The following is a 26,652-nucleotide window of genomic DNA, read 5'->3' as shown; positions in this document are numbered from 1 at the left end:
AATCTTTTGTATATTTTTCTTTGGAACATTTCCGTACACCTGGAACAGTTTAAGTACTTCATTTTATGCTCCGAATATTGATTATTGGTGTGCTCCACCCCCAGATGTCGAGGATAAAGCCAAATGGAAAAACTTAAGTATTCCTTTAAAGATTGTAGAAGGGAAAAAATTACTTGCGAAATGCGAACGATATGAGTTTAGTAACATAATAGAGGAACTATCCCTTCCTCCCAACGAAGATGTTAAGACTGTCCCATGTGACACCTGGGAATTTGATGACTCGTATTCGCTGACAATTATGGAAGAGGTAATTATTTTGGGAGGTAAACGCGTTTCTTTAGAGTATCATTTATTCAGAAATGAGACACATAGTCTAATTCATTTGGGGAAAAAAAAAGTCATTATAATTTATGTTATGTTTAATATTTATCCATAGATTTATTCCCAAAGGGAACACTTGGAAATCGGTCGACTTTCCTAGTTCCACCTTTTACAGCGCAGCGCGGACACTAAATTTTTTATCGTAACCTGCTAGATCTTACTACGGTCTTTTATTCTTAGGCAGTGTTTGTTAAACCTGTTCTTTCGAATCCTACAGTTTCGCGAAAACTTGTAAGGGTTACCAGAGCATACAGACGTTTATAACTAGTATCAGATATAGATTCGGAGAAATAATGATGAATGGGGAAAATACTCATTTTAATTAAATCATCTTATTTCTAGAACAGTTATGTTACTTTATTATTTGTAATATCATGTATCATATATTTTCTTGATTAAAATATTTTGTACGTAACTGTTCCTTGTTATAATTTACTTTCCGATAATTTCTTATGAAAATTTTCATAGGAATTCCGCGAAAAAAGAAATTTATTTATGTAGGATTCTGCAACTCAAAAAAAGCTTAATTAACACTGGTTTAGAAAGTCCCCCTAGCAGATTAGAAGCAAAATCATTAAGCCTTTTTTTTTTTTGCTAACGTAACTCATGATAAGTACCGTAATTGAAATACTGGTGAAAATAATTGTATAAAAATGCTTATCATGTAAATATAGTGTTATACAAAACAAAAGTTTATTGCTAAATCATTTCACGTTTTTTAATAATTTTAGTATTTTCTACCTTAGGAATGAAACTGGTATTATTTAAGTACTAATGGTATTATTTAATTTTGTCAGCATTTCGGCTATTAGTCAATATTGTTTTCCGGTGAGCAGAGTTTAAACCACGCGGCTTTACTGTATTTACCAAATGTTGTTACTAATGGAAAACAAAGATCATTTTACTGAAGTGGAAATATCATGTAAAGAATATTAATTTTCGTGCATGAGTTGTTTACACATGTATGATTAACATCTCAGGAACGCCTTTAACGTTGTTATACGTAGTGTTGGTTATACTTATGTTACATAATAACTCTCACTTATGAATAAGCATAAAAAGTAAGGAAAAAAACATTATTGGCAATAAGCAGAAGGCAAGAAAATTAATGCGAGATTATGCTCACTGGGCTTGATTAATATTCCCAATGCGATTAAAATCACCACATCCAAGGATAAATTGACTGCATGTATCACTCACGTACTGAAATAATGACACAGTAGAGAATATTTTATCTCCCAACGTGTTTACACATCAAGGTTGCCATGGATGCGAAGCGCATATTAAAATTGCAATACCATGGATATTACATTGCCATATCATGGACACCAAGTGGACGAAGAGTTTCATCCACATCGACGATGATGCTGTTTAATCTTCATATAAGGTGGTAGTTATTGTTTCTAGACCAGTGATGTTTATTATGATTTCCGATTTTAATCGCGATTATTTTTGCCTCTTCTTAAATATGCTAAATTTCATTAGAATTCGTTCGTCTGTTTTCGAATTATTTCGTGATGGACAGATGAGCAGAACAGACAGCCAACAGGTGGCATTAACTTTCGAATGTGCTTAAAAGTAGACTCCCCTCCAAAAAAAAAAAAAAAAAGTAGTGAATTGTAGAGGTACATGTAGGCTTTGAGTGAATAAGGTTTTTTTCTTTTAACACTTTTAATGAACTATGAAAATATCTTAAGATGGAGGGACAAAGAAAACATTGATTCCTAAAGATCGACCTCTTCACTAAAAAAACACAAAATTCAAATTTTTCTCGTGCACTCTCATTCAAACGATAATTTGACTGGTAATGCAGAACAATTCAGATTCTACCCAAGAATCTAAGAATAGTCTGTCACGTAGCATCGTAAAATACGGACTGTTCCAAGTCATGCCGTTTTTTGTAGATCATATGGTGTTAATGGTAATAGTATCATGTGTATTTATAGAATTAAGTGGAAGGTACAGTGGGATGTGTATACCGGATATTAGAACGCCCTTCCGCGATGAGTCCTTCGTCTCCTTGGAGGTATCACGTAATAATAATATGTGGTTAATTAAAATAAATAAATGAAAAAAATCAGCTAACACCTTTTTATTCCCGTATATAGGGAGTAGGCGAGGCCGTTTAGCCCTATCTAACTTTTGGAGACTGAGTGGGCAGTTCAGTCTCCACTGGCAGCCAATCAGAGATAGCTGGCCCAAGGCTATCAATAATTAAGCGGCACACAGTGAAGACAGCTCAACAAGTTCTGCCATCTCTTGGTCCCTAACCCTAACACTCGTATTTAATGTCTGAAATAATGTGGGTTCTACGGTCGATTTTCTTGAGTTTACGGGACGAAAAACCCGAGTTTCCGGGCAAAAAAACCCGCTTGCCCGTGCCAGAGATCGACTAACTCGGGAACCGGTCGAAAAAGGTTTAGAAAAATTTCTTCTAGTCGCCGACTAGATTCGAAACCAAGAAACCTTACTTCGTGCGGTCAAGCGCCACATTCACTGAGCTACACAGCTTCCTTGCAAATAGTTGAATAATTTCTTTGAAATCGCACCAAGTGCACTCATAACAGTTGGGATTATTATAGTGTATATAATCCACAGCTGGCCAACTTCGATTGCCAGATTTCGATATTTAGTAATTTTTTCCATTTCTTGTTGTGGATGTTGTTATCATGGTACATCGATGTCAATGATCCAAACTTGTTGATGTTCAATAATTGATGTCAGGCTTATTCTGTCCCAAAGGCCAATCAGTTTGTATTCTAAAGTCCCAGGGATTTTTTTGCTGTTTCGTTTTCGGGTACTGTCTGTATTTTTTTTTTTTTTTGCTGCCATTAGTATCAGTGTCAATTTGGGCCATCATACTGCAGGCACTGATCAGATGTTCTACAGTGTCATCTTTCTGATCGCTTAATATGCATTTAATCTCATAAAATGCAGATTATACGATCAGACGTATAATCTGCATTTAGAATCAGATGCAGAATCAAAGCAGACAATGTTTGCTTTGATTGCTTTATTTTGTTTCTTGAGCTACTAGAATGAATTCTTCCATTTCATTTTTAATATGGACCTAACCAAAACTGTTGTCACGTTTTGGTCAATTTTTTCCTCGGTGTATCGAAGAAATTGCCCATGCAATAGGTTATTTTTTTTAGCACATACTATCCCTTATTTTGCTGTTCTTTCCCACCCCCTTTTTGTTTGTAATCGAATTTATTTTCTATAGCTTTTAGAAGGTCTTCTGGTGAAATGGCTTGAAGCATTCCGCTCAGTTCTATTGCTGATGTAATTTAAAAAAAAAAAAAAAAAAAACTAATTTCTTTTTCAATAGTTTGTCTCACTCACAGCAATCCTGTCCGCCTATTCTTCTTGATATATACAGTTGGTCAACATGACCTCGTGGATGTAATGCATAGGCATTAATTTTCGTATTTTGCAGTCCAGTTTGTCCAGGTCTTCTTTTGTGCAATCTGCTATGCCAGCTGTGTATCGGATCATTGATATTATTATTATCATTATAAATAATATTGAAATTATAATAATATAACATTGTGAAAACATGGTTCGAAGACAAATCCAAGTATTCCGTGTGCCCCTCTGGCTGCCCAATTCTCCCGATTTGAATCCAGTGGGACATTTGTGGGATCATGTGGAATGCAACATCCGCCAGTCGACGACAGCCTTAGTCAGTCGCTTACCTCCGGCATATTATTCTGTCTAGTTGGTCCAGGACACCTTCAAGGAATCTAGTGGAGTCAGTAATAAAACGAATGGAAAAGAGTTTAACAGGTTTGGGTTATCTCAGCCAAACAAGGCCATCAAACTACTAAGTAGGTGGTCTCTACTAGGTTTGGAGTCTTGAATGTATTGATCTAAAGCTTACGTATTTAGATCAATATATATCTGTAAATAATTTTTTTCTATGCCATAAAACTGTCTTATGTTCTTTATCCATCTTCTAATTGCCATGATTTTAGGCTTTATTTATTTCAGTTTCCTTGCTACTTGAAAGTTTCTTTTAATCCAAAAACGTTAGATAAAACAGAAAGCATATGCCATTTTCTAAAACTAATCTTCTTCAACGTTCTGAAATTACTGCAGTATATCCTAACTTTTGAGTATATAGGGGAGGGGGGGAGGTTAATCTCAGATTGAAAAGTAGTGAATAGATTTCACTACTTTTTAAAGTAGTTTATTTATTAGTATGGAGTTTCCTCCCTTTTTTCTCCCCCGTCCCTATTGGAACGAGTTGAATCCCCTCATGAGGGGTTAAGTATTTATGGCTGCAGATCCGTGTGTTCAGGGGGCCGGTTTGCCTGCTTGCGGGATGAAAAACGCCAGATAAACTGGCGGAAAAAACTCTACTGCCCGCGCCCAAGACCGGTTAACTTGGCTATGGCTGAGGAAGATCCTCAAATTCCTCACGTCTTCGACGGGAATCGAACCTGGGACACTCCTTCCCCAGTCATATGGCTGCGAAGCTCACAGCCACTAGGCTAACCGCGCGGACTTTTAAAGTAGTGAAGTCTATTCACTAAAAAGTAGCGAATAGACTTCAATGCAAGGGCCAGGAAAAAGGCATTCATTTGAAGAGCATATGGCAAAATGTATTATATTTTACATGCTTGTTTCACAATTAAGCATTCAGCGAAAGATAACAAATAAATCCCCTCTCCGTTGGACACCTGTTCGTGGTGGAGGGAACTCCCAGTGATGGTACCAGCCCTTATCATTTTTGCTCTTTTTTACTCGCAAGGGAGTAAATGGTTGAATATTCTTCTTTGCACTCTATCTTCTACTGAATGAGGTGCTGATCGATCTTCATTGCTTACACGTTCAAAGCAGACAAAGCAGAGTGATCTGCGATGGTTGGATCCCTCACATATAGCCCACTGAAGGCCTTTATGTTGAAGCAAATGAGCCGTTCTATCACTTAGACGGAAACAATCATCTCTTAACTATGGCTTAAAAATAAAGTCTATCCTACGTGGACTAGTCTCTTTTCTTCATGCTGGGAGGCTCGATATCTCACACATTAAACTGCCACACATTCTTTTAGTATGCGCGTGAAGAGATTATGGAAGCTGTTGGTATGAATGTCAACATTACCTGCACTTAAAATATAACAGCATTCCTCCATGGCAGGTTTGCACTCCATTCCGAAGATAGACGGATGATGATATGAGACTTTGTCAACTACTAAATTCTCATACACCATCATTCGTCTATCTTCAATTGTTTAATGCACATCGAGCAGCCCACTTTGATTTCTTGCCCATCTATACTCAAGATCTGAGACATGTTGGCTGTGCTTCTGTGTTTCCTGAATTTACTGTCTCCAACAACATCCCACTCGACTGCAGTAAATATACTGCAGAGTTGCATACCATTCAGTTTGTTTGTACTTGTGCATATTATTATTTTTTTTCCCGATATTTCCATGGAGTCCGGAGATTCATCGTGGGAGAAACTGATTAATTTATTCAAACAAATCATATCATACCTTTCATTAAACCATTCACCGTCAGGGAACTCACAATCAATTCCAGTAATCCATTCCACTCACTCACTCACCACTCTTCATATCTCTCCAAAAATCTGGTTCGCACACGCTTATACAACTTCCAGGAATGGCCTCCTAGTTCTCAGACCATTTGTCATATACTGAAAAATTTACTTGCATTAATTTTATAAAATCAATCTTTAATAGCTTAAAAGTTTCTATCATATCCCCCCCCCTCTGGTCTACCTATCCACCAAACTGTAACACACAAACCTTCAACCTATCATCGTATGGAATATTCCACAGACCTTCACCATATTGGTCACTCGTCTTTGAATCCTCTCTACCACCTCCTGATCCCCACGAAAGCTAGGTGACCAAATCTGTGCGCAGTAGTCAAGATGTGGCCAAATCAAAGGCTTACAAAGAGGAATAATAACTTCCTTATCTTGACTTGTTAGCATGTTATTCAACATCCAAGTAATCCTTTCAGCTATTTTACCAACTTTTTACAATATGCCCTCTGAACTTCAAGTCTTTGTCCACCATTATCCCCAAGTCTCATCAATTTCCTGCAGTGCAATACCATCAATATGATATACCATATGCAACCCTTTCACCCAAAGTGAATAACCTTAGATTTTGCAACATTAAATTGACAACCATTATCCTTTGCCAACAATGCCAATTTATTTAAATTATCCTGAAGGATATCTGTATCACCTTTATCAACCATTGCTCTCCCCCGGTTTTGCATCATCAGCATACAACTGAATATCCCCTCTTAAATCTTTTCCAATGTCATTGATATACAAATTAAAGAGTAGTGGCCCTAGTACTGAACACTGAGGTACTCTACTAGTCACCATCATTCTCCTAGACTCAATTCCCCATATATGACTCTCTGGTGTCTGTCCGTCAGCCACCCCCTTTCCATGCTATTACCCTCATATCCATTCCCATTTGCTCTACTTTTTGTAATATAGTTTTCCATGCGGTATTCTGTCAAATGGCTTCGTAAAGGCAAGCAGTATCATGGTATAGGCTTGACCTTTATCCAATTCTGCTGTCACTTTATTATAAAATGTGAATAATTTACTAATTATTTACAAAGCGATGCTGTCCACTATAGAGTATCACATCCCTGTCCACCCACTTTTGTATTTTACCTTTCACTAACTTTTCCAATACTTTAGCAACCACTTCCGATATATTAATTGGTGTCTTGGAGCCACATTTATGCAGTGGTGCTATTATGCCTTCTTTCCACTCCATTGGAATCCTACAAGCTGAGACTTAGATTGAATAACTTCATTGAATAAATTCTCTTGTACATGCATGCAGTACAAAGGCTGATATGCCCTCCAGTCTCACTGCTGTGTTCACATTCATATTTTTTAATATGATGAACATCTGCTGTTCATCTACCTCAATGTTGATATGTATCTCTGTTGCATCAGCAACTGTAAAGTCACCACCTAGATAATACATTTGCAAAATGATCACTCAGCAGTGCAACTATTTTTGTTAGTTCAGTCACCTTCCTACCATGAGCATTGTTTAAAGCATCCTACCATGGTCATTTTCCCTCTTACTTGCTACATAGTGAAAAGTCTTTTGGATGAACTTTGGTTTGGCTCATTCTCCATCATATTCTGATTTGGCCTTCCTTACCGTAATAGTCACCCTTCTCGCTTGCACTTTGTACTGCTCACGAGTATGCTGATCACTTTTTGTTTATATTTCCTCTACAATGTTTTCTTTTTTTGCAGCTCTTGGTTTATATCTCAACTCATCCACTTAATTCCAACTTAGTTTATCCTCCTGACCTTTGGAATGCAATCTGATACTGCTGCTCTCCAGCAATCGCTGCCCACTTGCCATGCACTGCTGACATTCTTTCCTTGTAGCTTCTGAAGCCATGACACTGTTCCAAGACTCTTGGGTCTCTCATAATCACCAGTCTTATAGTTGAACATAAACTCCTTCTTGAGAGAATTCCACATGTTTAGTAGCAATTTCTCTGAACAAGACCACATAGTTACTCTCCACAATTGGGCATAAAGTGTCTACCTTGGTTATGGATACATCTTCTGATACTATTATCAGATCCAACACTCTCAAATAAATCCCATTTCCATCTTGCCACGTCCTCTTTCCTCCCTCCAATCGATGTTCCCATAGTAATACTAATTGTTTGGCCTACACTCATATGCTAATCTGCCAATACATGGTATCGTTAAATAGACCAGGAGGTCCATAGCAGCACCCCACAACATATGTCCTATTTGCTTATATCTCACACCAGTCAGCCTCAAATGTACCATCCCCACCTGATACCTAAAATCCTCTTTAACTTCTAATTTTGTTGGTTGTAATTCTTCAGTTATCATCAGCAATATCCCATCCCACCCTCCTGTCTGTTCCTTCTATCTTCCCTGAAAATACAATACCCTTTACATTCTATCCCTGTAACCAGGGTTGTCTTAACAAGTTTGAGCACCCCGGGCTAAAATAATTTGGCGTCTCGATCACATTGGATTGAGCATTAATTAAATAATATATATAACTAATTAAATAACTTTCATTGCAAAAAAATTATGTTAAAAATATCGGCATTGCATATTTTTATTTAATTTAACATTTATGATATAATAAAGGTAGTTTATTTGTATTTATGAAAATACACACAATAGAAAAAAAGCTACTCGGTTCTTAAGCGTCCTTGGATTGATGGCGCCCCCTGGGCTATAGTCCATTTAGCCCAGTGGACAGGGAGGCCCTGCCTGTAACTATATCATTTTCGAAAGTTTATTTTTCACTTGGTTAGAGTATAATAAATTTAGTTTAATCCTTTATCCAAGTGTGAGCAAACAAAGTTTGCGCCTGAAAGTATCTTTAGGACTGGGTTAAGGTGGTACAACACCAGGCAACTCGTTGCAAAGGTGGAGCAAGATACCAACACTCCTATCTCAGTATCTCCTATAATGCAAAACACATCTCCTTGCGGATATGTCTAATGTTATGCATTAAGGGAAGGGACACTACCCAGACTAGTTTCGACCTTTATTGAGGTCTCTTCAGTGGGAGCCGAGTTGCCCTGGTGTTGTACCACCTTAACCCAGTCCTGAAGATACTTTCAGGCGCAAACTTTGTTTGCTCACACTTGGATAAAGGATTAAACTAAATTTATTATACTCTAACCAAGTGAAAAATAAACTTTCAACATCTTTCTCTAAATCCAGAGTAAATTATTAAAAAAGGGTGGCACACCAATTGGCAATTCCTATAGGTAGAGATGACCTGCTAATGCTTCTGTCTGATATCTCCACTTGGGCCTGGCTCCCACTGAAGAGACTTCAATAAAGGTCGAAACTAGTCTGGGTAGTGGCCCTTCCCTTAATGCATAACATTAGACATATCTGCAAGATGATGTGTTTTGCATTATGGGAGATACTGAGATTAGGAGTGATAGTATCTTGCTCCACCTTTACAACGAGTTGCCCTGGTGTTGTACCACCTTAACCCAGTCCTGAAGATACTTTCAGGCACAAACTTTGTTTGTTCACACTTGGATAAAGGATTAAACTAAATTTATTATATCATTTTCAGTCAACCAGGTCTCACTGATGCCTTTAATTTTTGGCCAAGTCGAGCTGACTAATGCCAAAAACTCTCATCCTTATTCTTGATACCTCTCGCATTCATGTACATGCATTTCAACATCCCTTTGTATATATAGTTACACTTGTGTAATGTCATTACCCACCCATTCAAACCGGAAACGTGTGAAATCTCATTCGTCACTGCATAATCATTGCGGTATACATGCTCATTTATCGCATGGGTGGCCAGACATGTGCTTGATTTCAAATACCCTAATATCTCTGTTTCCCTGGTTTTGCATTACCACACTCTCATTCTAAACAACACTTTCACCAAACATTGCACAGTGTCAGTCATCATGACAGGAAGCACTGACAAACGAGGTGCATGATATTAAGCACTGGCAGTCTAGACAACGTAGAAACAGAAGAGAGGAAGTTGTTCTTGCTAGGCTTCGCATAGGTCACATCATCTTACGCTTTCTTATTTCCTGAAGGCTGATGACTCACCTATGTGTGAAAAATGCAACACGCATCTTACTATTTGTCATATTCCGATGGAGTGTCAGCGTCACACGATAGAGGGATAAGCCATATACACTCCGGCAGATGTTATCAGACTCGGACAAATTTCATGCCTTTATAAACTTTTTTTTTTTTTTTTGCAAAGAATTAATTTATACAAACACTTTTGATTATAAATTCTATTTATACGTGAATACTCTACTGCGTAACTTAATTTCGTGTGCATACATATTATTTACTAATTTATCCTTTTATGACTATTTTAACACATTGTGTGCCGGTTAACTTCTGCTATGGCGTAGTATGCCGTTTGCTATCCTTGCGCTAATAATTCAATAATTCAACCAACTAATAAATCAGATTACAAATAAAGAAATAAAAGGAAGCATTAGACTTTTTTTTGTAATTTATGAATGAATTAATTAATTTTCCCTTTTCCAGACTTTATCATATATTTAAGAATAACAGTATATTTAAAAAGAAACCTATTTTGAAATAACAATGGTTTAGAATTAGACACTTTTCATTATATTATTCGTGACACCTCCAAGGAGTCCGAAGACTCATCGCGGGAGGACACCCACTGTACAACTTTCCGTTTTCACACTACAATCATCCACTGTACAACCGATCATCTACATCAAAGCCATCTAATTCCCACCACCACGACAACTAGTATTTTTTTGTCTGTAAATTGCGTGTGTTCTGAAGGGTCGATTTGTCTGTATGTGGACTGAAAAACCCGAGTTTTCGGGAGAAAAAACCCTGCTACCTCCGTATGAGATCGGCTAACTCACCTTCGATTGAAAACGTCCATAAAGATTCCTCCAGTCACGACGAGAATCGAAATTCAAAATATAAAATTCAAATATAATTATTTAGTATATTTAATTGTATGTCTACAATGAATGCTATTTATATACAGTATGATAATATGTTTATGAGTATAATGATCTTTTCGAGCGCATTGAGCCTTTATATATTATGAGAAAGCTTTTGATTTAATGCAAGCCATACAAAGTTTATATAACTACACAAAAATAAAGTTACAATTAGGCAATAAATTAACAGAAGAGATTGAAAATAATCAAGATATAAGGGAGGGATGTTGTTCATCTTCAAGTCTATTCAACTCTCTCTCTCTCTCTCTCTCTCTCTCTCGCGATCAAATCATAAAAATATTGAAAACAACAATAAAACAAGGTATCCAACTTACCAGAAGAATTGTTATTAGTACAATATTGCGTGCAGATGATCAGATTATGTCATAAGACAATAAAGATGACCTTTAAAAATCAGTTTATGAATTAAATAAAATAAGCCAACAATAAAATTAAAGATTTCACAAAATAAAATAAAAAGCATTTAAAGGTCGAGATCATATTAGATCCAAAATAGTCAAAAGATTTTAAAAAAAGCACAGATAGCATAGCAATCATTTGGGTTGTATAATTAATCTAAAAGACAAAGATATAGATGAAAAAAATAGATTTCAGAAAATTTACGTAACAACTAAAACAACAAGAAAAAATGAAGACGAGACAAGAAACCCAATTTAAATTTTATAATGTAAACACTTCCACTCTATTATGTGGTTCAGAAATCAGAAATACAGACTATATATAAGAAAGATCAATATAAAATACAGGCAGCAGAAGCGATTTTAAAAACAATTAAAATACGCACAAAATTAGATCATATAAAAATGTAAACATTAAAAGAAAGCTAGGTATTTACAATTTAAATGAAACGAATCAAGGAATATAGAAAGAAATGGAAACAGCATTTATATCGGATTGAAAAATATCGGCTAAGAAGGGAATAAATATAGACTAAAGGGAAAGAGAGAGAGAGAGAGAGAGAGAGAGAGAGAGAGAGGCCAGCTGCAAGATGGAAAGCCCATTGAAGCCAGAACAGACAAATATCTAATCCTTGATGATCAGAATAATACTAATAAATTTTAAAAAGTTATCTTTTAAATTAGACAAATCGAGCTTCAGAACACATGCAATTTACAGGCAAAAATTACTATTGTTGATCATGATGGATGGTAGATGGCGTTGGTGGTATTAGTAATAAGCAGTAGTGGAGATGATGAGATGTATTTCGAGAGCAGTCTTTGGATTCATTGGAGGTGTGATGTAATAATAATAATAATAATTTTTTTAAAACATTTTATTGTCTAAAATACATTACATACATAATTTTTTAATAATAATAATTTATTACATATGATACATACATTATAGTTTTGATTATGTGTAAAACAACATTACATACCTTTGTTTACATATGAAACAACATTACTTACATTTGTTTACGTATGGCAACATTACATACTTTTCTTTACATTTGATACATTCATGTATTTTGATAATAATAATAATAATTTTTTTCGCAATAATAATTAATAATTTATATTATCATATACTTATCATTTATACATATATTACATACTTATCATTACATATGTACAACATTACATGCATTTGATTACATATGATATATTTATTTATTTTTAGTTATTTATTTTTTTTATTTATTTATGATTTTATTTTATTATTATTTTTTTTTTTTATCTTGGATGAGATGAGATGTATTTTCTCAGTTTTCATCAGCTTATTTGTGAGCTTATCTGAGAATGACACCAGTTATTATTTATTGGTTTATTTGCTGTGTTGGGAAGCTATGAAATCAAATCTATGTTTAATTGGCTTGATTTCCACTGCAGCCGCTGATTGAGAAATTCGCACATTCGCACGACGCGCACGCACGCACACATGGAATATCTTGATGCGTCGCTGAACTGGAAGCCTGAATGAATATATTGTGTTTCATTGCGTTTGTATGGTATTTTGGGTGCGTTTCTACTTCATAGTATATCCTTAGAGCTCTTTTCAGGCTATTGTAGTTTGTAAGATTTCTGTATTTCAAAAGGTAATTTGTTTATCATGCCTGGGATGTAGAAGTGACTCATTGCCTTTCCGTAATGATTATTGTATTTATATGTAATATAATTAGTTGTCAGAGGTCTTGTTATACGGTATGTATTTCTGACTGTCCTGTAGTTGACATCGAAATAATGTTTTAGCAAAGCTGCATAGTCACATAAATGTTTTGCTGTCAGTAGTTTGTGTTCTGACATTGCAGTGTATATAAAGTCGTTATTTTCTCTTTGTTCCCAAAAGATCAGTTTTATCATTTTGTACTGTAGCGACATTAATCTATTTAGGTTGTAGGGTGCACAGAAAGCATATGTTGTTATAGTATCTTAGTATATTTTGGCATAGTGCTTTGTATATTAGTGTTTTGAGGCGTGTGGGAACTATGTCTTTTAACCTGTAGAGTTTGCCAGTTATTGTTCGGAGTTTGTTCTGTAGATGTTTAGGTGGCTAATTCCAGTTCATATCTGCATCGAAGTAAATTTCAAGGTATCGTATTGTTTCAACCAACCTGAGTGATTGTAGTGGTTTTGCTGTTCTGTGTGTTTTTTATGTTGGAAAGTGGATGTTGGATGGTTATATATTTGTTATCAACTGGTCGAGTCAGTGGATTTCTGAATATTATTAATTTTGTCTTTTCTGAGTTTAGGTGTATGGAGTTTTTCGTGAGCCAGTCTATGATCAGATTTACGTCATGTTGCATATTTGTTTGGGCTATGCTTGCGTTATTATGGATGGATATTATTGCTGTATCGTCTGCGTGTTGGAATATCTTACCTTTGAGAGGTAGTTGATTAATATCGTGCGTGTAAATGTTGAATAGAGTTGGGGAGAGTACAGCTCTCTGTGGTACTCCACAGGTTACTGGTAGCTCTCTGGTTCGGTTTGATCCGATACGTGATATGCTTTCTATTTTGAAGGTGGTTTGTAAACCACCTGTGCAGAGGCCCGTCTATTCCAACGTGCCTCAGCTTTTCTAACAAGGTTTGATGTGTGAGTGTAACGAATGCTTTAGTTAGATCAATAAAGGCTACCATGACAAATTTGTTTTTGTCTAAGGCGGTATTAATTACGTCTGTGAAGTCTTCCAAGAGAGATGTTGTTCCCTTATTTTTCTGAAAACCATATTGTGTTTTGGGGATAATATGAAAGGTCTCTGTGTATGCTGTGAGTTTCTTCAGTATGATCCGCTCCATTATTTGATCGATAATTGGTTAATGTTGCAATGGGTCTGTAATTGCTGATTAAATTTCTTTTTCCATGTTTGTATATGAGTGTGATTATGGCGGTCTTTAGCATACTTGGTATCTGTCCTGTTTTAAATATTTTATTTATTAATTTTAGTAGGATAGGACTTAAGCTAGTTGCATGTTTCTTGATATCCTTAGGTCTTATACCATCAATTCCGCAGAGAGAAGTTCTGCTTCTTTTATGGTTGGAAACCATAATGTCTGGTTTGATTGTGGTCCAAGTGGAGGGTCACGTTTCGTGATTAGGGAAATATTTCTGTGCAGTTCTTGAATTGAGTTTGCAAAGTATTGGTTGAAGTCATATGCTAGTTCTTGGATAGGTTTTGCGTCTTTCATGAAGCTGTGTTTTATGGTTTCGGAGGTGGTGGTGTTGGGAACACAATCTAGCATCTCTTTGATCAGATGGCAGGTTTGTTTCATGTTGTTTTGTGCAGAGATTAGTTTGTCTCTGTAGTAGCTTCCTTTTGCATTTCTGATTTGTGTTGTAAGGCGATTCCTTGTTATCTTATATTCAGTTTTTAAAGCTGTGTTATTTGAATAACGCTTTAATTGTTTCCATAAAGTTTCCTTTCTGTATATTTCTAGAATTAAGTTTTGTGTTATCCAAGGATTTTGTGTTGTTTTTGATCGAATTCGGACTTTCCTTGCAGCTTTCTTATATATTTCCTCCAGTGTGAGTTTAATGTTGTTGTATAAGATATCTGATGCCAGGTGTTCCCAGTCTGTTTTTCTTATTTCGTGGCTGACTATTTCTTCGTCTATTATTGTTTTCTGTCGCTTTTCTTCTGTGGGATATTGCATGGATATTGTCTTTGTGTGCAGGTTTTGAGCGGTGAAGTAATGGTCTATACCTTTGCACGTTATGACTGATGCAGTGTAACTGTTTGGTGGTGCTCGGACGTTTATATGATCTAGACAGGAGGCAGTGATAGTATTTCCTAATATTTCTTCTCTAGTACATGATGTTATTGTTGGTATTAGATTATACATGGATAGCGTGTCTAGGTATTGCACAGTGTTGTTCTGGTTTTCCTTTGCAATATTTATGTTTATGTCGCCAATTATGATTAGGTATTCGGTTGAGCATATTTCTTGGCATGAAAGCCAGCAAATGATTTCGTGCCAGAATTTTATCATGTTTAGGTTTGGTGGCCTGTAAATTGCATTTAGTATTATGGGATGCTGTCTATTTGTGGTATTAGTGATTTCGAGGCAAAGGGTTTCAGCATGCTCAAACTGATAGGCCGTTTCTTTTGCTATTAATTTGTTTGATAAATATTAATATTCCACCCCTTCTTTTTGTTTGGCGGCGTGATCTATGTTGTTGGAAGCCTGGAATTTGGAAAGCAGTCGCTTCGTCATTAGTTATGGATACTTCTGTAAGAATCAATATATCAATAATATCAGGGTAATTCCTCAGATAAGCCTGTAACAATAACCAATGTTTTCAGATGCTTCTGATATTAATATGCAAGATTGAGAGACCTCTCGCTTGTACTATGTGTTGTTTCCATGCATCAAGCGATTCGAAAAGTACAATTACTGATGTATTGGATATATTGGTGTAATTACATATCTGATGGTTCACATTCATTTTTGTTGTGTTGAGATCTTCTTTTTGAACTAAGTTGGAGTCTTTTATTTCACTCTTGCAACCTATCTATATCTTCCGAGCTTTTTAATAATAATAATTAATAATAATAATAATAATAATATTGGGGATGGATGTCGATAGAGCATGGGAAGTGGTAAAGGAGCATTTACATGAGGTTATGGCTGATTGTATACCTAGGGTCCGAATAGTAAAACAAGTAGGGGTTAAATGGATGAATAACACCATTAAGCTTGAGCTGCAAAAAAAAACAAAAAAAAAACCAACTGTGGACGGAATTTAAAGAGAAAGGTGACCTGCAGGCACACGAACGGTATAAAGCGCAGGCAAGAAGGGTAACGAGTGTGGTAAAAAAGCAAAAGCGGATTATGAAAGGAAACTAGCTATGCAAGGTAAAGAGAATCCCAAACAGTTCTTTCAATATGCTGCAAGCAAAAAAAAAAAAAAAAAAAAAACTGTACACGGCAGAATGATTTTAAGGAATGGCGATGGAAAGGAGGTCACTGAATCAGCCGATATAGTGGAATTACTGAGCGAGCACCTTGCAAGAGTATATCATCCAGGTGGTGACATTGAAAGAATGAAGGAACCATTAGTTTATACGGGAATTGTGATGAATGAAGTGGAGGTGAATGGTCTATTACAGAACCTTATTCTGAATACATCTGTGGGATTGGATGGTATACCGGCACAGGTCTTACGTGAAGCGGCTAAAGAATTATCAGTGCCCTTGACCATGTTGTTTAATCTGTGTCTCGGGTCTGGTTTAGCCCCGAAGGTGTGGAAAAAGGGGAAAATAGTTCCACTGCATAAAGGAGGATCCAAGACTACTGTTGCAAATTACCGACCGATCAGCATATCAGGAGTCGTTGTCAAGGTCTTGGAGAAAGTAGTCAAGGGAAAAATACAGGAATGGAAAAATGAAAATGAGATACTGTACGGGGGACAGCATGGCTTTGTGAAGGGTAGATCATGCCTCAGTAACTTGCTCAAGTTTTATAACACAGTGACGGCTGAACTGGATTAGGGTAATGGGTTTACCGTGACACTGCTGGACCTGGCTAAGGCATTTGACAGGATACCACACGGAAATCTAATCCGTAAACTACAACATATAGGAATGGATATAGGGTTGGTGAGATGGATAGGTGGGTGGTTGATGGAGAGATATCAGAGAATAGTTTATTCAGGAGTAGAGTCCAAAAGACGGCCTATGATTAGTGGTGTGCCGCAGGGTTCTTTTCTTGGGCCACTGCTGTTTAATTTGTTCATTAACGTTATAGGGAAGGATCTAAGAGGAACAGTTCATTTGTTCGCTGATGATGCAAAGTTGGGTAGGGCAATAGTGAATGCAGAAGATGTCAAAATCTTGCAGGACGACTTGGATAGATTGGAGTTCTGGGCTAAGGAGAATGGATGTCAATTTAATGTGACAAAATGTAAGGTTATGCATTTTGGGGTGAAAAGATTAGCAGCAGTATACCACATTGGTGGAACTGTACTCCAGGAGATTGATGAGGCCAGGGACTGGGAGTGTTGGTGGATAGGGAGATGAAGTTTAGGGGGCACATTGCAAAAGTGGCTAAATCAGCTCATCAACTCACTTGGTTGTTGAAAAATACTTTGACGAGAAGAGACAAGCAAGTTATTGCACCTGTGTACCGAGCCTTGATAAGACCTCATCTCGACTACTGTGCCCAGATTTGGTCACCTAGGTTTCTTCTTGATGGGGAGGAGGTGGAGAGGATCCAGAGGCGAGTGACCAAGATGATAGTAGGTCTATGGAATGAACCTTATGAGAACAGGTTGAAGATTTGTGGGTTGCAGAAATTAGTTGATAGGCAGAAAAGGGCAGATATGATTGAGACATTCAAGTTGCTAAAGGGTTTCTATATGATTAATTCAGAGGATATTTTTGAGATCAGGACTGGTTGTGGGAGAACTAGGGGACACCTATGGAAGCTGTAGTTAACAAGGGTGTTAGAGCTGGGAAGGGCCGTTTTTACATTTTGAGGGGCCCTGTGCGAAATGGAAAAGTGGGGCCCCTGAAAGTTAGTAACTTTTATGGATATCTTGTTAATTAATTAATTAAATCAAATACGAAAAATATTTATGCACATAAATAAACAAGTATGCTCTTTAGCATCAATTTATGTAAAGCGAAAAAATTAGTTAAAAAAATAAATGAGTTTGTATGTATATTATTTTATTATGTAAGTACACATTATCATATAAATACGCCAGAACAATGATTTATTTAATAATATAACTAATAATATAAAATATGAAAAAAATATCCATTTTTACTATAAAGAATGAAATATATGTATAACAACTTATAAGATTTAAGAGAAATCTTAATATATTAAATTTTATTTAATCTAATGCGCTTATCAATAAAATCATTTATAACGCTATCAAAATTCAAATTTTTTTTTTGTAATTTCTTGCTCTATAGATATTATGGCCAGGGACGACAAACGTTCTTGAGACAGAAGATCGCAAATAGATTTTTATTAATTTTAATTTGGAAAATGACCTTTCTGCTGATGCGACCGTAACTGGATTGGTCAATAATATTTTAAATGTCGTAGTAATATTTGGATGAATATCCGACAAATTATTTGCAATTATGAATTTTGAAATATTAATGGGTGCATCTTCTGGAACAATATTTCTAAAAATAATTAATTCATTGTAAAATTCAGATTCATCAATATCTGTATTTAATTTTTGATGCAGCTGTTTGCAGCAAAATTTTATTCATTTTCTGTCATTTTTCTTATTAATTTCATATAAAGAAATTCAAATGATTTTTGCTGAATTTCATACAATTCAATTTTTTTTTTGACAGATTGAGAGCAGTATCTAAAATTACAAAAAAAAAAAAAAATTATCCTAAAATTATCTTTGTTATCACCTATGTGTCATTCATCAGGCGTTTCATAATCAAAAAATATTTTTCTTCGACGTACTCGACTTTCTTTAAATTTAATTTCTATTTCTCATAGATTTGACAGTTCTTTAGCAATCTCAAAACAGCTATCAAATCCTGATATTCTCTGCTCTTCAAAGTACACACTAACTCTTTAATATGCTTAGTTGCTACGTCTATGGGAATTTTTGCATTTTGTAATACTTTACTTACTAAATTAACTTTTGACAAAAGCTCCTACCCAGTGGCGCACCCAGAGGGGGCCAAGGGGCCCGGGCACCCCCCAAAGAAAAGGAAAAAACACTAGAAAAATTTCCAAAAATCCTTTCCTAATTAAAATTCATTTTTTTTATTTATGTTGTGTGCTACTTATGAATTAGCGATCACTGCAGATGCTCAGTTATAGGTCGTATGCGATGTGTAGTGTGTATTCGCAAAACGTCTACCTCAACTCGTCCCCCCCCCCCCAAAGGTTAAATCCTGAGCGCTCGGCCCCCTCCAAGATTAAATCCTGAGTGCGCCACTGCTCCTACCAAATTACAAGGCTTAGTATAAACTCAAATGAATCTGTTTGTTCATATATTGAAACCACTTCTACTTTGATAGTATTATCCGATGCAGTTTTAAATAATTCTTTTAGTGCATTTAAAAATTCTGGAATTTGAAAATGTACAGATCTAACTGATGCTATTCTACATTCCCATCTTGTATCACATAACGGTTTTGGAGTTAATTGTTTAACAACTTTCTTTAATATGTCTCAACGTGAAGTTGAGGCAGCAAATAATGTATATATTTTTTTGTATAACATTAAAAAAATGTATTGCTATAATTGATGATTTTGCGACATCCCCTAAAATCAAATTTAAATTATGACAGGCGCAAGGAGTATAAAATGCCTTTTCGTTTTCATTTAAATTATAAGCACGGACTCCCTTATACACTCCTTTTATATTCGTTCCGTTATCATACCCTTGCCCGCTACAATGTGACAATTTAAGATTTAATTTATTCAAAAGTGATTTTATATTTTCATATATACCTTTACCAGTAGTGTCATTAGTTGTTAAAAACGTCATAAAGTGTTCACGAATTTCAATATCTGCTTCAAATATATGTAAAAATCTAAAAATTACTGAAATTTGCTCCTGATGATTAACATCAGGAGTACAATTGAGAATTATTGAATAGTATTTTGCCTGTCGTATCATATTTACAATATTTTGTTGAATTTTGGTTCCCATATCAACAATTAATTCATTTTGCACAAGAGGTGATAGATACGAATTTTGTTTCTTACCTATAATTTTTTTTCGCATTAAATAATCTTTTAAAAGTGGATCAAATTCTGCAATTAATTCTATGATTCCAAAAAAATTACCATTATGGGCTGTGTACAAAGTATCATAATTACCCCTAAAAGCTAAATTATGTTCGGATAAATAAAGAATTGCTGCTACTATTCGTCTTAAAACATTTCTTAACCGTTCTGCTTCAAATTTTATGACATTTTGATTTGTCTGATCAATTGTATTGTGATTTTTTAAATTAGATTCCATTTGTGTCCATGAATACATGCATTTCATGTGCACTGGATTTCGTGCGACTTTAATCTTTCGCTTACATGTCGCCAGTCAGAAAAGCCATTATTAGATAAAAAATTATCACCAGAAGAAAATAATTTGCAACAAAAAAAAATACAGTTGGAAGAGTTTGAATATACAAGCCATCTTCTGTTTTGCTTCTCTCCGTTTGCAATTGTCCTGTGGAAAAACACCTCTTGTTGTCATCTTTTGGAAAATCATTTTCAGTCGAAGGAGACGGCAGACCACGTTGTACAATTTGTGTTAGTGTTGCGTTGTTCAAAGTTTTGGGCCATGTTGCTGGATCATCAATAGTAAATAGTTCACCTTCCTCTGGTGTCTCAGTTTTAGGATCTTCAATACTCATTGTTTGACCAAACCCGTCATGTTCTCCGCTTCCTTTGGGTATTTCAGAGCTCTCATTATTAATTAATGTTGAAGCCGAAGAACTGTTTGTAGTTATTTCAGAACTCCCGTTATCAACTGATATATCTGAACAAATATACGAGTTCAACTTCATAAATTTAAACAGTGAATTTCTTCGCCGTTCCTCAGCCGCTTCTTTTTCTTGTTTTCGCTTTCGTTTTTCATGCCCACTTGGGTATTTTCTTCCATAATAATCTCTCTCACGACTAGTCATACGCTAGAATTAAATACGATAGATTTAATTATAAAATAAGTTAATAAATTAAAACATATTTTATTTATCAGGTAAGTAATTTTATGTATAATGGATAATATTAGAAAATAAATAAATCCAATATAGATTGAAAACTGCTATTGAAGAAAAATTCTGATGTCGGATAACCAAAAACCAGTTTACAAAATATATTTTTTAAGATGTTTTGCAAGTAATGTCACATAAACAAAAATTGCCATGACAGTACGTGTATATACTTGTTCATAAAATCATAAACTAAAATAAAAAAAACTCCTTAAAATTATTAAAAACACTTGTTTTTAAATGCACTTTTCCCTATTTAACGCTATGTTGTACGACAGTGGTGGCGAACCTTTTTATGTGCGCGTGCCAAAAGTTTACAAATAGAGTTGCTGACGTGCCGGCGCGTGCGAAATATTTACAAATCAAGTTGCTGACGTGCCGTGAAATTTTTAATTGGGGGAAAATTAATACAAAATTAATTGCAGAATTTTATTGAGACAAGTTTAAAAATTAACATAGAATTTCATAAAAATGAACTCATAATTTGGCATACACATTGTCGTATACAAATCAATATCAACCTATTATTAATTTATCAATATCAATATATCAATTTATTAATGAGATTTTTGCTGTTGTACATTAGATCCCAAATGCTTTATATCAGGTTCATATTTTGTCACTGTTAGTAATACACACGCAGAACGAGATTCATCAGTCATTCTATTTCTTGAACTGTCTTTTATAAACTTCATTTCGAAAAATAATGACTCACAAGCATATGTAGAGGAGAAAATTAATAATATAGCCATCGCTAGTTTTTTTAAACAACAAAAGGTTTCAGGAATGGCATGCCTGCTTTTCAATATTTCCTCTTCTGCATTCTTTTTAATTGCGCCCAATAATCGATCATTTTCCATTATTTCCAAGTCATTTCTCAAATCGACAAACTTTTGTTTCCATATAGAACTAGGTTGAAAATCGATTAATTGCATTTCTATATCTTCCAAATTCAGCCACTCAAAAATCTCTTGAAGAAAATTGTTTTAAAGCCGAATAAGAAACTCAAAGATAGGAATCAAAGAGTTTCACGCCGAATATAGCAAACTATAAAAGTTTCGGCGGATTGTAGCGTACGCTGACGCAAGTAGTTCAACACTAGGGCAACTCGTAGCAGAGGAGGTTATAGTTCTGATCACTATTATCAGAACTATATGCTCCTCTGCTACGAGTTGCCCTAGTGTTGAACTACTTGCGTCAGCGTACGCTACAATCCGCCGAAACTTTTATAGTTGGCTATATTCGGCGTGAAACTCTTTGATTCCTATCTTTGAGTTTCTTAATCGGCTTTAAAACAATGTCGGATTTAATATCCCCTTAATTTAAATAATGTTTGCAGCGCCGAATCGAAGCCTATTGGGTCTTTATATTTATGTAGAAAACTCTTTTGGGAATTTAACTGGATCTGTTTTTTCATGGGATTCTAGATCTGCAAAGAATTTTTTTGTATTTGGAAAATATCGGAAGGTATTGGAAATAACGCCACGATTAAAAACTGGTAATTTAGCTTCGAATGCTTTGATTAAATCAAATATGACAATAACTGTCTTGTTAACACCTTACAGTTTAACATTTAATCCATTTAAATGTGAACACAAATCAGTAAAAAACATTAATTTCGAAAGCCATTCGACGTTCATTAATTAATTGTATTTTTCAATGATTTTCTCATTATGTAAAAAAAGTCTGACTTCATCTAAAGACTCAACAAATCTTTGAAGAACTTAACCCCGACTTAACCATCGGACGTTGTTGCACATAAGAACCATTGTACACCGAGTTTACCTCACTTAATAATTCTATAAATTTTCGTTTATTTAATGCGTGTGCCGATATAAAATCGACCAATTTTATTACAATACTCATAATATCATCCAGTGGCTTGAAACTAGCCTTTGCGCATAAAACCTGCCAATGTATAATACGATGAAAACTCAGAACTGAATGTCCCATACGTTTGGTAAATAAATTGACGAACCTATTTTCCTCTCCAGTCATACTGCGAGCACCGTCAGTAGTTACTGATACAATTTTGGAAGGATCTATATCTCTTTCAGCAAGTGCATTTACAACTGCGTTTCAAATATCTATTCCTTTTGATTAAACGTTTTTTTAACATCTATTCCTTTTGTTGTTGTTGCTAATGATGTTAAACTTATCAATTCTTCTTTGATATTATTCCCAACAGAATAACGAATAAAAATTGCTAAACGAGCTGATCAAGTTATGTCAGTCTCATCAAGACAAAGAGAAATTAAACCAGAAGATTTTATATCTATTTTTTGCTGATGAGTTATATTTCTAGCCATTTCTATGATTCTATCTTTCACAGTGTTTCTAGCCAAAGGCATATCTTTTATTCTTTGAATAATTTTTTCCTTGTTTTCAAAATCTTCAAAGAGAACTGGTGCGCATTTTACCCATGCTTCTTTATATATTCCCCATCACTAAAAGGTTTCCCGTGTTTGGAAATTACATTTGAGGCCAAAAAACTAGCAGCAGTTATATTTGAACGACTGCCGATAAATTTCATTAGGGTTGTTGACTGGATATTCATATTTTTAATTGCCTGAACAATAAATTCTTTCTGTTCGTCCTTGCTTTTCTCAAGGAGCGATTTATGGTTTGTCTCATAATGCCGTTTTACTGACGACGTTCTGCACACAACTGTCCGAAACATAAAACACATATTGCTTTATTGTCTTTGTTAATACTCATACTCTTCGGTCCACCAGCTTTGGAACTCTCTGCTGCTTGACTGTGATACTTTTCGTTTTCTATTTTCGCCAGCCATGTTCAGTAGAACTGTCACAAAATAACTCAAAACTTAAATCAAATGCATTTTTTATAATTAAAAAAAATCAACATTTTATTATATGCCTAAATTAAATTATCTTTATAATTCCCATTTACAGTAGCAAAAACAAAACAGTGCACATGCGCAACAATAATGCACTTGCCGTTGCTTATTTCTGCCTACTGGCGGATGCTCGGTGCGAAATGCATAACGAACGCACGTGCGATTAGAAAAGGGAAAAAGTCTGGGAATCCTAAGGACCAGTTGTTCTCAATTCTTTTTCTATAAGACTGTATTTTTACTGTATTTATATTTATTTATTCTTACTGTATTAGAGGGCCCAGTCCCAACAAACGTACTCGTAAATACCGTTCCCATTTTTTTTTTTAAAGTTCATACATTAAACTAACGTTTAATGTTGGATTTAATATCCACTTAATTTATATAATTTCGTATCGCCGACGTGAACCTTTTGGCTATTTATTTTAGTAAATAAATAAAATAAAGAGTATTAGTACACTTATGTATACGGTGTAGCATATTGAGAAATATAAAAGTATGCATTTAAATTAGTTATCAATCACAGGACTAACAATATTGTAGTTTCCTCAGGCCAACATTATTAAATTAACTTTTGGTAAGTTTCATTGACATATCCCATTCTGATCACCAAAAATTTATAATATTATTCAGTATAAAATTGATTTTGATGATGTTAGTTTGAAGAAAAAAAAAAAAAAAAAAAAACGGTGGTGAGAAAAATATTTAAGCATTATAACTCACCATAGAAGTCAGGGGAAGCGGCAAAAGGATGTCGACTTGTCGGCGAACGCTTACCGAAGAATATAACTTGCCCTCGCGTATAACTGGCCCCCCTGGCGTCACTTTATGAAAAAAAAAAGGCATTAAAACGTTTTGCATATATACCTCCCACACAAAAACAACACGCCTTCCCCAACAGCCATTATAGATGCAAGAAAAAAAAAATTAGTTTTATTGTATCTCTGAATAAGGTACAGAGGCTTTTGCAGTCTGTGTAATATATTTCTCAACAAATAGTGCAATTAGAGACAGCTGGAATAAAAAAGGTGCTAACTAATGAATCACATGTACCCCTCTCACAGAAACTAGGCTGTATTAGATGCAAGCAAAACCATATATTGCACAGGAAACACAGTATCTAACTAAAACTCTTGTCTAATTTTCAATTACATGAAATAAGTGTTTGTTTGTTTGTTAGCATTTGAAATTCTCGATGTCATTATGACAGATCACAAAGGCTTACTTCAAATAAAATTCTACCACGAATTGAAACATGCCATATAATGCTTGTGTGAATTCCCCTTCCAGCTCAAACTCAAACAAGGCAATAAAAATATATCAAGGGTTGAAATTTTGTGTGAGTAGAGCCTACCAGTAATGAGAAGTTCTATCAGAACGATAAACGACACCCCATTGTGAATGTCTTAAAACTAAGAAATATATAGTGAATGTTGTTATGACAGATGCTATGGAATTCGGTTGAAGAGAATTATCATTTCAACTCAAAAATTGTCGGTTCCATTTGTCTTTATAGGGTCACATGATCTTTTGTTAATACCACACCAATAGAATTCATGTCTTCATAGCTGCTCTCTCTCCTGTAAAACAAAATTTAACTTGTATGTATTGTAACAATTAAAAAAAAGGTTGAATAATTTATAAGCGTATAAAAGGATACCATATGTAAATCGCTGACATGCCAGCAAAATTCTCGGGCGTGCCATAGGTTTGCCGCCCGTGTTGTATGATATTGTTATATATCTTAGAGTAGTTTCAAATACTACCGCTCTAGTGCTACGATCTTATTTCACTTACTATAACAACAATAGTTGGTTGTAAAATTATATACATATATTTTTCTATATAATAATATTTTTATATAATAATTATAATATTAATTTATATAACAATTTTAAAAAATTAATTTTCTTTTTTCAATTTTTGCGCTTTGCGGTGCCCTGTGCCACCGCACGTTTGCACACCCATGAATACGGCCCTGGAGCTGGGTTCTTTATTTTTAGAGTGGTAAATGAGTGGAATAAGCTGTCCAAGTCTGTTGTGGGTGCTATGATGGTGAGTGAGTTCAAGGCAAGGTATGATAGATACTGTGAGAATGTCGTATAGTTGTGGGGACATGATGTTTAGGGCCTCCCTCGATGAGTCTAAGGACTCCCTGGAGTCGCCCGTAACAATAATAATAAAAAACAAAAAAATCAGCTAACGTCTTTTTATTCCCGTATACGGGAGTAGGCGAGGCCATTTAGCCCTATCTAACTTTTGGAGACTGAGTGGGCAGTTCAATCTCCACTGATACCAATCAGAGATAAGATGGCCCAAGGCTATCACTAATTAAGTGGTACACAGTGAAGAGATATATATAGATAATAATAATAATAATAATTTTTTTTTACATTGCATACATTTGTTACAATTATTATATACATTACATACATTTGTTACAATTATTATATATATTACATTCATTTGTTTACATATGATACATTACTTACATTTGTTTACATATGATATTTACATTACATACATTGGTTTACATATAATACATACAGTGGTTTTCTTGTGATACATACATTACATGCATTTGGTTACATATGATACATCTTGGATGAGAGCTAATTTTTTTCTCCTTTCATCCTCGAAGCTTAAATGTAAGCTTATCTGAGGTTGACACCGGTTGGTTATTATGTTTTTTTTTTTTTTTTTTTTTTGCTGTGTTAGGATGCTACGGAATCTAT

At 35.0% G+C, this 26,652-nt stretch overlaps 1 protein-coding gene across 1 annotated transcript in view; it reads left to right on the top strand.

Moving 5' to 3' along the window:
* Window positions 1–259: 259 nt before the first annotated feature.
* The window catches only part of LOC150096126 (organic cation transporter protein-like), a 156,005-nt gene continuing 129,612 nt past the window's right edge, over window positions 260–26,652 (top strand). The window contains exon 1 of the mRNA XM_090408869.1: window positions 260–307. Within this exon, the coding sequence (XP_090264995.1) occupies window positions 299–307 (9 nt within the window). The 5' untranslated portion in view covers window positions 260–298. The remainder of the gene's footprint in view (window positions 308–26,652) is intronic.

The sequence above is a fragment of the Typopeltis vanoorti genome, chromosome 19 (genome assembly GCF_054136105.1).
Source record: "Typopeltis vanoorti isolate ZY-2024b chromosome 19, IOZ_Tvanoo_1.0, whole genome shotgun sequence".
NCBI lineage: Eukaryota > Metazoa > Arthropoda > Arachnida > Uropygi > Thelyphonidae > Typopeltis > Typopeltis vanoorti.
Note: the sequence above shows the minus strand (reverse complement) of the source record. Positions and strands in the feature narration are given on the sequence as shown.